The sequence below is a fragment of the Dunckerocampus dactyliophorus genome, chromosome 6 (assembly GCF_027744805.1).
Source record: "Dunckerocampus dactyliophorus isolate RoL2022-P2 chromosome 6, RoL_Ddac_1.1, whole genome shotgun sequence".
Taxonomy (NCBI): domain Eukaryota; kingdom Metazoa; phylum Chordata; class Actinopteri; order Syngnathiformes; family Syngnathidae; genus Dunckerocampus; species Dunckerocampus dactyliophorus.
The window spans coordinates 1,862,725-1,877,166 of NC_072824.1; the positions used below are offsets into that span (position 1 = coordinate 1,862,725).

The window sequence follows — 14,442 nt, forward strand, 5'->3', positions numbered from 1 at the left end:
CCTTGTTAGGAGCTTCTTGTATGTCGCACACACGCACACCCACCCGCACACACACGCACACACACGCACACACACACACACACGCACACACACTGACCTGCACACCTCCATCTCAGAATCATCAGAGCACAACTGAGGCCTGCCGCACCACTTCTGAGGCGTGGGCACAGACATGTCCCCGCCCCCCGATCCCTTTTCCTGATATTTCTTGGTGATGAGCTCCTCGCCGTCCTCCACTGGGGAGGAGCTGTCCACCAAGCTGCTTGACTTACGACCTCGGACATCTTTGTCTTCACTCTGCAAGCTGTCCTTCAGCGAACGGCGGCTGTCTCTGGTCATGGAGCACCTGCTGCTGCTGCTGCACCGCTTCTTCAGACCGCCGCCGCCGCCCTCCACCAGGGGATGGTTCTCCTTCCCCTCGTCCGAGTCCACCGACTGCAGCTCCATGACCTCCGTCACATCCTCCCTGCCTTTGCTCCGGCTGCGGCGCCGCGACTTCTCCTTGCTCCAGCTGCGGAGGTACCGGGGCGGCACGTCCTCCGAGGAGGTGGAGTCCGAGCGGGCGGCAGCCGAGCAGCGGAGGCGGGGTGCCAGCTCCCGGCGATCCCGCCAGGGCCGCTCCCGCCTCTCGCTCAACTCGCTGCGGTCGGAGCTGAGGCTGCGCTCGCTGCGGTCAGCGGGCTCGCATGCGGCGTTGGCCTCCACACAGTGGAAGGCGGTGAAGTTGTTCCTCTTGCGGCGGTGGCGGCGCTTCACCTGCTTCTTGGGGGCCTGGGCTGAGGGGCCCCGGCTCGGGCTGGAGACGGCGGGACGCGTGCTTTCGGTGCTTCGTTTGGGCAATTCAGCGGCAACATTCTCCTCGACGCAGGTCAGCTGACCAACACTAAACACACACACACGCACACACACAGATGGATGAGACGTTAACATGAACATGAATGAGATGACGTCATGGTTTTTATGATACACATTGACGCCACAGTAAAGGCAGCACCATGTATCCCACAGGTTTATTATTCTTTTTCATTTATTTCATTTAAATGGTCAAATTGTTAAATGCGGCAAGCAATTTTTTCCACTTGTCAAGCGAGCAAATACCTTTTTGATTCATGCTTGTTGTAATATCGTCAAATATTCATTTCTACCGTCACGTAAGATGTACAGTACCGCTCAAAAGTTTGGAGACACTTCCTCATGCTAATGAATGCAAAGGCGTCTCCACACTTTTGAGCGGTATTGTACATCATGTACACTGCTCAAAAAAATTGAAGGAACACTTCGAAAACACATCAGATCTAAACTGGGGGAAAAATGATCTTGAATATCTTTCCTGATATAAGTGGGTGATGTATTAGTAACAAAATGATGCCACATAATTTGGTATTGGTATTGGTATTGGTTTTATTTATTTCGAACATGCATATGTCCGAAAAGGAGTAGGACGAAGCAGAGCTTATTTAATCCTATCCCCTTTTTGTAGCACATCAATTGCTAATACATACATGTGTGTACATACACATACAAACACGCACATACATATATATACAGTACACTTACATCTGCACCTACACAAGTATGCATATATATACATATACAGTATACACATATACAGTATACAGGTACACAAATGCTAAAAAAAAAAAAAAAAAAATCTTTTGCTATCTTTTGCTTTGTCCATTTTGCTAAAATGTCATTGTAGCAACTCAAAATGATTCTCAGTAGTTTGTGTGGCCCCCACGTGCTTGTACGCATGCCTGACAACATCGGGGCATGCTCCTAATGAGACTACGGATGGTGTCCTGGGGGATCTCCTCCCAGATCTGGACCAGGGCATCACTGCGGAACCTGGACGCATGGAGGAGATTCCAGGAGACAGGTAGTTACTCTAGGAGAGCTGGACAGGGCCGTAGAAGGTCCTTCAACCCTCAGCAGGATCGGTATCTGCTCCTTTGTGCAAGGAGGAACAGGATGAGCACTGCCAGAGCCCTACAAAATGACCTCCAGCAGGCCACTGGTGTGAATGTTTCTGACCAAACAATCAGAAACAGGCTCCATAAGGGTGGCCTGAGGGCCCGACGTCCTGTAGTGGGCCCTGTGCTCACTGCCCAGCACCGTAGAGCTCGATTGGCATTTGCCATAGACCACCAGAATTGGCAACTACACCACTGGTGCTCTGTGCTCTTCCCTGATGAGAGCAAGTTCAACCTGAGCACATGCGCCAGACGTGAAAGGGTCTGGAGATGCCGTGGAGAACGTTATGTTGCCTGCAACATCATTCAGCATGACCGCTTTGGTGGTGGGTCAGTGATGGTCTGGGGAGGCATATCCCTGGAAGGACGCACAGACCTCCACAGGTTAGATAACGGCACCCTGACTGCTATTAGGTATCGGGATGAAATCCTTGGACCCATTGTCAGAACCTATGCTGGTGCAGTGGGACCTGGGTTCCTTCTGGTCCACGACAATGCCCGACCTCATGTGGCTAGTGTATGCAGGTAGTTCCTGGAGGATGAAGGAAATGATACCATTGACTGGCCCCCACATTCACCTGACCTAAACCCAATAGAACACCTCTGGGACATTATGCTTAGGTCCATCCGGCGCCGCCAGGTTGCTCCTCAGACTGTCCAGGAGCTCATGGATGCCCTGGTCCAGATCTGGGAGGAGATCCCCCAGGACACCATCCGTAGTCTCATTAGGATCATGCCCCGATGTTGTCAGGCATGCGTACAAGCACGTGGGGGCCACACAAACTACTGAGAATCATTTTGAGTTGCTACAATGATATTTTAGCAAAATGGACCAGTCTGCTGCATCATTTTTTCACTTTGATTTTTGGGGTGTCTTTGATTTCCCCCCTCTATAGGGTGATCATTTTCATTTCTATCAAATTATGTGGCATCATTTTGTTACTAATACATCACCCACTTATTATCAGGAAAGATATTCAAGATCATTTTTCCCCCAGTTTAGATCTGATGTGTTTTCGAAGTGTTCCTTTAATTTTTTTGAGCAGTATATTTTTGTCCATTTCTGTGTCTTTGTGGAACAAGTGTCTTTTTGATGTGCATTATTTACAAGCTTTCATGGGCCACATCAGACTTTATGGTGGGCCGAATCTGACTGAATTTGACACAAAAAAACAGATGTTTGTCAATTTATATATTAATGTTTGCGCTATTTGGACAAAGATACCATGTTCTTCATTTTCTTCATATTTAATTTTAAATTAAATAAGATATTTTAACATTTTATTTTCCTTACTTTTCAGGAGAAAAATGATATTTGGTCATATTGTATGAAATTACATCAAAATGAGCTGATCTTGAGGACGCAGCAGTTTCAATTTAGCACGGAACATCTCATTTAAACATCTTCAGACGCTTATATCACATGTGGTGTTCAGCTTTAAAGGGTCCCTGGCATGATTCATCAACTTTGCTTAAATATGTTAAATATTGCTTGGAATTATGTTCTACATTGTTCCATTTGTTGAAAGCCAACGGTATATAATTGGCAAAATTGGCAAATTGACATTTATAGTTGATGGCACCAGCCATGATGAGCTAGCTCTCGCAGTTCAGCCTCATCGGGATGACACCTCTAGCGAAAACAGAGAAAAGAAACGCTTCTCGAGGTACATGTTGGACTTGGTTCAGCATATATTTAATCCAAATAGTAGTTGTGCCAAAACATTGTGTTGCTGCTGGATGTTCACAGTATCCCAGTGATACTGTAAGTTTGTTTTTTTTTTTCAAAAGAGGAAGGTTTAAGACAACAGTGGACGAGCCAAGTGCAGAGAACGGAAGACAGATGGACGCCCACCCTGAGTTCTGTTCTTTGCAGTGATCATTTCACTGATGACTGTGTGAAGGAACACCTTTACAAGAAGCATTTGGCTTGAAAGTACGCTACAAACGCAGCTTGAAAAAGGATACTATTCCGCCGGTACACAGGAAAAAAAAAGACAAGAAGAACGACGTCAAAGTTGCCACAGAACAAGTACCAAACAAGTGAGTAAGTCATGTCTTGTTACCACCATTATAGAGGTTATGTTTTTGCCGGCGCTTATCTGTTGGTTTGAAAACTTGAAAAGTTCTAAATGGATTTGGATGAAATGTTCAGGAATTGTCGGAAATGGGATATGGAAGAACTGATTACCTTTTGGGGGTGATCTGCATCATCCACAATCCACAATTTTTTTTAAAGGATTCTTTCACATTGTGAGATAGTACCACCCATCCATTTTCTATATCGCTTCTCCTCATTAGGGTTGCGGGGGCATGCTGGAGCCTATCCCAGCTGACTTTGGGCGACAGGCAGGGTACACCCTGGACTGGTGTCCAGCCAATGGCAGGGCACATATAGACAAACAACCATTCAACCTCACATTCATACCTATGGACAATTTAGAGTCGCCAATGAAGCTAACATGCATGTTTTTGGAATGTGGGAGGAAACCGGAGTACCCGGAGAAAACCAACACACACACGGGGAGAACATGCAAACTCCACACAGAAATGCCCAGGGGAGAATCCAACCCAAGTCTTCCCATCTCCAGGCTGTGACTGTGTGGCCAACATGCTAACCACTAGACCACCGTGCGGCTGAGATAGGACCGTTTTCGTCATTTGTGCGTATAACTCCACAAAAAATGGTCAGAGCACTTGGAAAAAAAAATACCGGACAAGTTTCCAACAGGTTGTACAAAATATCAAAGACTGATTCAGATAATGGAATGATTCCGGATACTATGATCCAGAATAGGTAAAAATAGGGGACCTTTGCAATTGGACCTTTGGAAGACAACAAATGAAGCTATAAATTATATACAGTATATTATACTGTATATAGCCAAGACACTGTGGAACCTGGATTTGTTGTATCTTCAAAGGCTATGGAGCTAGATTCAGAAGAAAACCGCCATTTTTGTGATTAACTACTGAACTAATATTGATATCATTATGAATGCAATTGCTAATGCTATGTTTTCATGGTGAAGGAATCTAAATATGTGGATAAAATAAATGTAGGACTAATATTTATGCTGTAAATCACAATATGGGGGGGAACTACAGCGCTTGGCAGAGGTCTGCACTCTCCGCTCTCCGTTTACATACTGCCTTCTAAACACTATTCCATGATAGCGACAAGGCTGTAAAGCATTATACATCTTATATGAACATCTTTTCACTGACATATTGTGGGGGGCAGCGGCTGAGACGGTGACTAAATACAAAATAAATCAGGCTATAAAGACCCTCCTGTTTGTCCCTCCTCAAAAACGATTGACACATGGCTCATATCTTGGCTGTAATCACTGTAAACATCCTCCGTCTCGTACAGCGCTATGTTTGTTTACCTGAGTGATACTACTCTGATGATGTCATGAGGCTGAACAGCGAGAGCTAGCTCATTTTTGCAAATTAACCGTTCGCTGTCAAAAATGTAGAAGATAATTACCAACAATGTGTAACATATTTTAGCAAAGTGGATCAAGCATGTCAGGGACCCCTTCAGGCCACAGACAGTGAATTTTTTATTATTATATCTGACCACGGGCCACACGGTGGTCTAGTGGTCAATACAGGAACAGCCTGGAGATCGGGAAGACCTGGGTTCGATTCTCCCCTGGGCATTTCTGTGTGGAGTTTGCATGTTCTCCCCCTGTGCGCGTGGGTTTTCTCCGGCTTCCTCCCACATTCCCAAAAACATGCAGGTGAGGTTAATTGGCGACTCTAAATTGTCCATGGGTGTGAATGTGAGTGTGAATGGTTGTTTGTCTATATGTGCCCTGCGATTGGCTGGCGACCAGTCCAGGGTGTACCCCGCCTGTCGCCCGAAGTCAGCTGGGATTGGCTCCAGCATGCCCCCGCGACCCTAATGAGGATGAAGTGGTATAGAAAATGGATGGATGGATATTTGACCACATTTGCATACTTCATCACACCTAAATACTGCCTCCAACAGTTTGAGTTAGCGAGTATGCTTGGGTTCCTTTAGTTGTGCTTATGTGGCATCATAAGGGCTTCTCTGGGAGAAATGCTCTCCCATAGAACTGTTTACTGTTTCCTTGAACAGGTGACAAATGATAAAGCTTTGCTTGATGTCTGTCTGACTTTAATCGTCCAGCATCTCAAATCATCTGCTCCTGAATGACTGGAATCAAATGAATTCATGGGCGACAGTGGCATGACACACACACGCACACACACACACACGCACGCACGCACACGCACTAAATAAAAAGGCCAGAGGGCACACGCCCAGGGGTCTGGAGGACAAATCAAGCCGCCGTGTTGTCATCCTTGAATTTTAAAGTGTTTTGCATGTCAGTGGAAGAGAGCTCAGCGTGATGAGGATGTTTGCCCACATTTCCACCAGCTTGATGCCCCCCCTCCCGGCTGCTAGAAAACCCACCGGAGACACTCAAAGAGACATTACCTGCAAATGTCCTGAGAAGACGGGGTGATGGACGTCTTTGAGGCGCTTGTTTGTCTTGCTGTGGAGCTAGCCTTAAAAAAATATCACTTATAAGTCACTCATAAGTCATTTCATTGATACTGTCAAAGAGATATGATACATGATTGATACTGTCAGGGACATTTGATACACAATTGATACCGTCAGGGAGATATGATACCCGTTGTTACCGTCAGGCAGATATGGTACACGATCGATACCGTCAGGGAGATATGATACCTGACTGATACCGCGAGGGAGATATGACACATGATTGATACCGTCAGGGAGATATGATACATGATCGATACTGTCAGAGAGATATGATACATGATTGATACCGTCAGGGAGATATGATACACGATTGATACTGTATGATACAGGATTGATACCGTCAGGAAGATATGACGCACGATCGATACAGTCAGGCAGATGTGATACGCAATCAATATCGTCGGGGAGCTATGATACACGATCAATACCGTCAGGGAGATATGATACACGACTGATACAGTCAGGGAGATATGATACACAATCGATACCATCAGGAAGATAGGATACACGATTGATGCCGTCAGGGAGATATGATACACGACTGATACAGTCAGACTGATACAGATATGATACAAGATCGATGTCAGGGATATGATACACAATCGATACCATCAGGTATCAATACCGTCAGGGAGATATGATACATGATTGATACTGTCAGAGAGGTATGATACATGATTGCTACTGTCATGGAGATACGATACATGTTTGACACTGATATGATAAATGTGTCAAGTTCAGTGTTGTCGCTTTGCTGCCGCCTATCTGTCCTCTGTTGCAGTGCTCTCCATACCCTGATTACTCATCTGTATCACCTGTGACCAATTACCTGCACCTTTATCAGCTGCTGCCATACCTCTGCCGGTTGCCAGTTAGTCCTTTGCCAACCCTGCTACCTGCTACCTGCTACCTGCTACCTGCTACCTGCTACCTGCTACCTGCTACCTGCTACCTGCTACCTGCTACCTGCTACCTGCTACCTGCTACCTGCACCTTCCTTCCTTGGCGCCCAACTGGTCTTTATTCCTATTTGCCTTGTTACCATTGTGATTCCCAGCATTATGTATTTTTCCTGCTCTGCATGCCGTTTTTGCTGCAGCTTCCTTATTTATCGCATGTGTTTTTTCTTCCTGCCTTGCAGTGTTTTTTTGTTAGACTTTTTGGCCTTAGCCCTGAGCTTCTTAGTTGTGTTTTTGTATTTTTGTGCCTTTTATTACCTACGGTATTTTGGGTATTTTTTTTCCATTTAACGAGAGCGTTCTTCCTGTGGTTGTACAACTGCGTGGCATCACGTCATGTATCAAACTCCATCCCTGACCTCCACCTTTGCCATCCCGCAGTTACCTTGGAGATGTTGCTGGATCGACTCCCTGAGCGGCCGGGGGCCTTGGCCTGACCCTGGAAGCGAGGAGGAGAGACAGGAAATCGTGAGGGTGAAATGATGCTCTTAATATTCCATACCATAAGGCTCTTTTCTCACAGTCCTTAACATCAATCAGGACAAGATCAGCTGATGAACCAACTGATGGCCAAACTAATCAAATCCATCCATCCGTCTTCTAGGCTGCTTATAATAAATCAAGTACAATCCAATCAAATAATCAATAAGCAAAAGAGTCCAGTCACCTACAGTCAAATATTTTACATTTCAAATCCAAATCCCAGGAAAATGAGCGACATGGTATGGATAACCCAAGGTTATTATTTGCAGTATAATGTTATTCTAGAGTACATTAGGGGTGCCCGATAATTATCGGGCCGATATGAGGGAATCATGACGTCAGACCGATAAATCCCATAACATCAAAAATATCTCCGATAACTTCTAATTAAAAAAAAAAAAAACGCTCCAATCCTGTGCGGGTGAGCGAATCAAACGCTCCTTTGTTCTCCTGCCTGTGACGTCCCTGAGCTCACTTGGAAACAAACATTCACTTTTTTTTAAACTTTGCGTGTATGTGTGGTCTAAATTAGGGGTCACCAACACGATGCCCGCGGGCACCAGGTCCCCCCTAAGGAGCATGAGTTCCCCTCCAGCCTGTTCTAAAAAATATCTCAAATGGCGCCACTTACCTGCGAGCGGCATCACATTTTTTTGGGTTGCTATTCTTGTTTAAATTACGCTTACTTGTCCACTGGAAATTACAATATATATTAAAAAAAACACGTGTGACATGTGATTAAACGTAGCTCCCAATTACAACACTAGATGGGCACCTGAATGCACCAGTGCAGCTTTGAGAGTTGCTGTGGTAACACGGACCTTGTTTCTGATGTTCAACTAACAGTGTGCGTCTATAAAGGTGAGGAACTTAACTTATCACTCTTCATGCAATTTGCTGCATTTAAGGATGCTGGGAAATCCCAGAAAATTCACCCAAAACATGAAGAAAGGTGTTCACCTGCGACTAAGTCTGAAGTTAAATCACTTAAGTTAAAAAATAGAGAATGTTTTCCATTTCTGCCTGATTGAAGAAAAATAAAGTGAATCATGATCTATTTCTTAGAATGTTGATTTAGCGGATCATAATTTCTGTAAACAGTAAAGCTTGCCAACCCCTTCTGGTGGCGCGTTCAAAACCTCCATGAAGAGTCCCGTTGGCCTATGAGACATTCTGCTGTACGATGGAGCAACAGTAAAGCCAGCCAATCCTCTTACTAGCTGGATGCCCCCCCCGGCCAGCTGGTAAGAAGATGGTGCTGTGTCATGTCTTTCTATTTCTATTTCACTTTCTATTGACCTCCCCGCCACCATCGTGCATCGCTGGAATCAAGGCTAAAAGGCACAATGTACCACATCATTTTATACTGTATACAGAGCCACCCCTGGCCAAATTGGAACTCTAAACTTGGAACTCTAAACCACAGAGGGCCACATAGTGAAAAATGGAAGGATGCCACTTGGCATTCTTTGATGTTTTCTAATGCAATTTATATATAGTTCATTTCGGCTTTGTGAAAAAGACTGCTGTTAATATCAACTTCACTCTTTTTTTCACATTTACATTTAAATCATCTTTGTAAGTTACTTCTCGTAATATTTTGACTTTATTCCCACGATATTGTGACTTCATTCCTGTAATATTCTACATTTTCCCCAGCTTAATTTTCCCAGTAGCTTTTTCGTTTTGTTTGTTTCTTACGGAGCCCGGGAGGGGACATAGAGAAGAAAAAAATGATAGGTTAAAAAAAAAAAAAGAACCTTCCCTCACAAAACTTTTGCGAGATAACGCAAAAGAGACTGTGGTAAAGCTGGAAACATATTCACATACAGGTATTCAAACTTCCGGGATGAATAAGTCCCAAGTGAATGTTTCTAACACAGTAAAACACACCTCTTTCCAACCGTGCAACACAGACAAACAGCTACCCAGTTTTTATCAAAACAAGCCGTCTTCTGTGCAGTCTGACTTCTATTGACCTCTAGGAGAAGCCGGCAGCGAGACCGGAGCGCAGGGACCGTCTACAAATGTCTTCTTTTTCTTCTGTATTATGGCGTTTGGCATCAATGTTGCCTACTCCTCAGTAAGACAAGCATCTATTTGCTGTCCTGGAAGGCCATAGATGACATCATAATATGACTTTATTCCCAGAATATGATGGCTTTATTCCCATAATATGACTTTATTCCCAGAATATGACGACTTTATTCCCATAATATGTTGACTTTATTCCCATAATGACTTTATTCCCATATGTTGACTTTATTCCCATAATATGATGACTTTATTCCCATAATGACTTTATTCCCATATGTTGACTTTATTCCCATAATATGATGACTTTATTCCCAGAATCTAACTTTATTCCCATAGTATGACTTTATTCCCATAATATTTTGTCTTTATTCCCAGAATATGATGACTTTATTCCCATAATACGATGACTGTATTCCCAGAATATGATGACTTTATTCTCATAATATGACTTTATTCACATAATATTTGACTTTATTCCCATAATATTTTGACTTTATTCACGTAACATAACTTTTTCCCTAATTTAATTTCCAAAATTTACAACTTTATCTGTTGTGTTGTTTTTTTGTTCGTAATATTATCATTTTTAAAAAAATATTTAACATTTAAACTTTACCCTACTAAAATGATCTTATTTTTCTTAATATTACAATGTTATTCTTGTAAAATTATGCCTTTTTGTTGTTAGATTACAAGTTTTTTCTTTTAGTACGTTGACTTCAAAGTGACATGACACACGCTTGAAATACATCCTGTAGGCGGCTTCCTTGTCTTCCTAACAAGCAGGGCAGCGTTTGCAGCAAACCCCGCACAACCACACACACAATGGCGAGTAAATAAAACTAAAAAGAGAGTGAGCGAGAGAGACAGAGAGAGAGGCTGGGACTGGTGTAAGCTGATAAAGGGATTTCCTGCGGGCACTGATTGGCTATTAGTGGCTCTGGGGTGCACATGTGTGATCATCATGGCTCTTAATATTCTTTACATGCACAATTGTTCAACACAGCAAATAATTAAGATTTAAACGGCTTCAACGACAGTGGTGTGAAAAAGTGATTGCCCCCTAAAGCTAATAAGTGGTTGGGCCCCCTTAGCAGCAACAACTGCAATCAAGCGTTTGTGATAACTTGCAATGAGTCTCTTACAGCTCTGGGGAGGAATTTTGCACAATTGTTGTCATTCAGCCACATTGGAGGCTTTTCCTTTTGAAGGTCATGCCACAGCATCTCAATAGGATTCAGGTCAGGACTTGGACTAGGCCGCTCCAAAGTCTTCAGCCATTCAGAGGTGGACTTGCTGGTGTGTTTTGGATCATTGTCCTGCTGCAGAACCCAAGTTGCTTTCAGCTTGAGGTCACCAACATTCTCCTTCAGCAGAATTCATGCTTCCATTTGTCACAGCAAGTCTTCCAGGTCCTGAAGACCATCACACTACCACCACCGTAGTTTACTGTTGCTATCATGTTCTTTTTCTGAAATGCCAGATGTAATGGGACACACACCTTCCAGAACGTTCAACTTTTGAGTATTTTCCCAAAGGTCCTGGCGATCATCAGGATGCTTTCTGGCAAAATTGAGACAAGCCTTAATGTTGTTTTTGTTCAGCAGTGGTTTTGGTCTTGGAACTCTGCCATGCAGGCCGTTTTTGCCCAGTGTCTTTCTTATGTTGGAGTCATGAACACTGACCTTAACTGAGGCAAGTGAGGCCTGCACTTCTTTGGATGTTGTTGTGAGGTCTTTTGTGACCTCTCGCATGAGTCGTGGCTGTGCTCTTGGGGTCATTTTGGTTGGCCAACCACTCCTGGGAAGGTTCACCACTGTTACATGTTTTGTCCAATTGTGGATAATGGCTCTCACTGTGGTTGGCTGGAGTCCCAAAGCTTTAGAAATGGTTTTATAACCTTTTCCACACTGATAGATCTCAATTCATCTAATTTATGTTATGTTTTGACATAATCATAATCAATCACTTTTTCACACAGGCCCATGTAGCTTTGGATGTTTTTTCTCCCATTTAAAAAGTGCATAAAGTGTTGAGTTGTGTTGTCATTGACTAATATTTACATTTGTTTAATAATGTGAAACATTTAAATGTGACAAACATGCAAAAAAAAGAAAAATCAGGAAGGGGGCAAACACTTTTTCACACCACTGTAGCTTTTGAAGTGTTCATGACACCAAAGCACATGGTCATCTTGTTATTTCCGCCATGAAAAATAACATTAAAAGGCATACTTCCTGTGTTAGATGTGTACTACAATGTTGAAATATTTATTTATTTTTATCATTTCCGTCACTTCTTCCATGTTAGGAGGAGGCGGAGCAAGTGACATCAGATCCGGACAGTCCCACCCAGAACTTCTGATCCACTACAAGACATTTGTTACATATTTATTTATATTATGATCGCTCCTCATGTTGAAGGCTTTTTCTGGAACACTCCAGGAGACGGAGTAAGCTTGTTGACATTCACCAAGGACAACATTCGTCTCGTCAGATGCGCCGGCAAACTTCGTGGGACAAATGGTTCCGTATTTTCCCGCAGATGGAAATAAAAATTCCAAAAGCTACAAGACGTCGGAGCGTGGAAACGCATGCCAAGGTGGCAGGAAGTCAATCTACATTTCTTCTGCTAATGTTCTCCGTAGCAGCCACCCAAGTGCTCATGGCGGCTAACGGTGGTGACTCCAGTGGAGCCCATTACCATTCATGGCCGGGAGGGGGCAGTAGTGGACCACTACAAGTAGGCGTTTGTAACAGTGAGAGACAGGAGGACACTGGACAAACTGCTCTCCATCGTGGACAACCCCACCCACTCCAAGGGGACAACAGAGAATCTGACAGTCCATCTGTCAGTTTCAGTAAGTAAATCCATATTTTTGGACTAGATCTATTGTCGGAATTTTAGAATCATAGTATGGAGTTTCATGCCAGGGCTATATAAGCAGCGACTGCTGATGACTGCTCTTTTATTTTGCAGTGTGCATTGAGCTGTCAGTGTCAGTTACTGGCAGTCAAAAAACTTTTTTTTTTTGTGTTACATCATAGTTATCACAACACAATATCGATGAATAATATTATTGTCCTAGTGTTGTGAACATGTGACTTTCATGGCTTTGGTGCGAGTTCATGGTTGCATTTGTTTGAATCTACTTCCTGGAACGTGTTCTGGTCGCAACGTCACAACCAAGATGGCGTTGGTTCAGAAAACTAACTGGGGGTGTGTGAAAATTGTGTCAAAATCATTTCACTTCATTTCATTCCTATTTCATAGTTGTTTATTTATCTATGACAGCAGTATGACATGAATGTTTTATTCAGTGAGTGCTTTCGTTGTCTCATTTAGTCAAACGTCTTTTGGTGTCATGAGCACTTTAACTCTTTCAACACCAGAGACACATTTATACGTTTTTATAAACCAGAACGCCCAAACCCAGCAAAGTATTTATACGTCTTTTACGTTTTTTTGCGCGAGAGGCAAGAAGAGGTGATGATGCAACTTTGCACTAATTATTCATTAACGCATTATGTTAATGTCTTAACATTTCAGAACACTTTTAAGCCATAAAAACGGCCACAAGGTGGCAGAAGTGTATTTGATAAGAGCTCCATGGAGATCATTCAACGGAAGAATCACACATGACAGGAAGGAGGAAGTGAGAGGGCGTGGAGGAGCTGCCAGAAGTTAGGCGGGTCGATCCTCACTCCCTTCATCCTAGTCACTGTCCTTGTGTCCTTGGACACAAAGACACTTCACCCACCTTGCCCCCAGTGCTAGCCATAGCCACGTTTCTGTCAGACTACGCCAGGGCAGCACACCACCACCAGTGTGTGACTGAGGAGTGAATGAAAAATGGGTTCACTTCATTGTGAAACGCTTTGTGTACCTTGAAAAGCGCTATGAAAATCGAATCCATTATTATTATTGGCTAAGGGAGAACCCGCCCATTGGCTGTAGACCATTGTCAATCAATCTCCTTTGTGCTGGCCCACACGTCGTGTCTCCTGTTGTGTTTATTGCTAGAAAACATCTTGCCTTGCAGTGTGACTTGCAAGCTTTCTCCCCGACAAACACCCAAAATGTCGACAAAACGTTCTCCACCCAAAAGGCAGAGGAAGATGCTAACCGTCGCACAAAAAGTTGGACTTCTGGACATGCTGAAGGAAGGCAGACATTACGCGGCCGTCGGGCGCCATTACGGAACAAACAAATCTTCAGTTCGTGGAGGAGGAGGAGGACTGCAGCAATAAGTTTTAACAAGGATACAAAAATGCTTCAGCGGAGCGGCGCCAGGATGAAGAGGCATGGTCAGAAAAGTAAAATAGGCATGAGTCACTTCATCATTTCATGTGTCCAACCTTATAGGTTAATCACTAAAAATGTGAGAAAATGTTAACGCCTGTCTGACAAAAGTGTATAAAGTGTACAGTGAGGGGTGTTGCAGCCT

At 43.7% G+C, this 14,442-nt stretch overlaps 1 protein-coding gene across 9 annotated transcripts in view; it reads right to left on the bottom strand.

The window, feature by feature from the left end:
- Positions 1 to 14,442, bottom strand: part of marchf1 (membrane-associated ring finger (C3HC4) 1) — a 39,243-nt gene that overhangs the window by 16,331 nt on the left and 8,470 nt on the right. For all 9 annotated transcript variants that reach the window (XR_008570640.1, XM_054778466.1, XM_054778461.1 and 6 more), the window contains 3 exons: positions 7,861 to 7,914; positions 6,445 to 6,515; positions 98 to 883 (listed from right to left, as the gene is read on the bottom strand). Coding sequence is in view for 8 of the 9 variants with exons in the window: in XM_054778466.1 (XP_054634441.1) it covers positions 98 to 883; positions 6,445 to 6,515; positions 7,861 to 7,914 (911 nt within the window). In the remaining variant the exon portion in view is untranslated. The remainder of the gene's footprint in view (positions 1 to 97; positions 884 to 6,444; positions 6,516 to 7,860; positions 7,915 to 14,442) is intronic.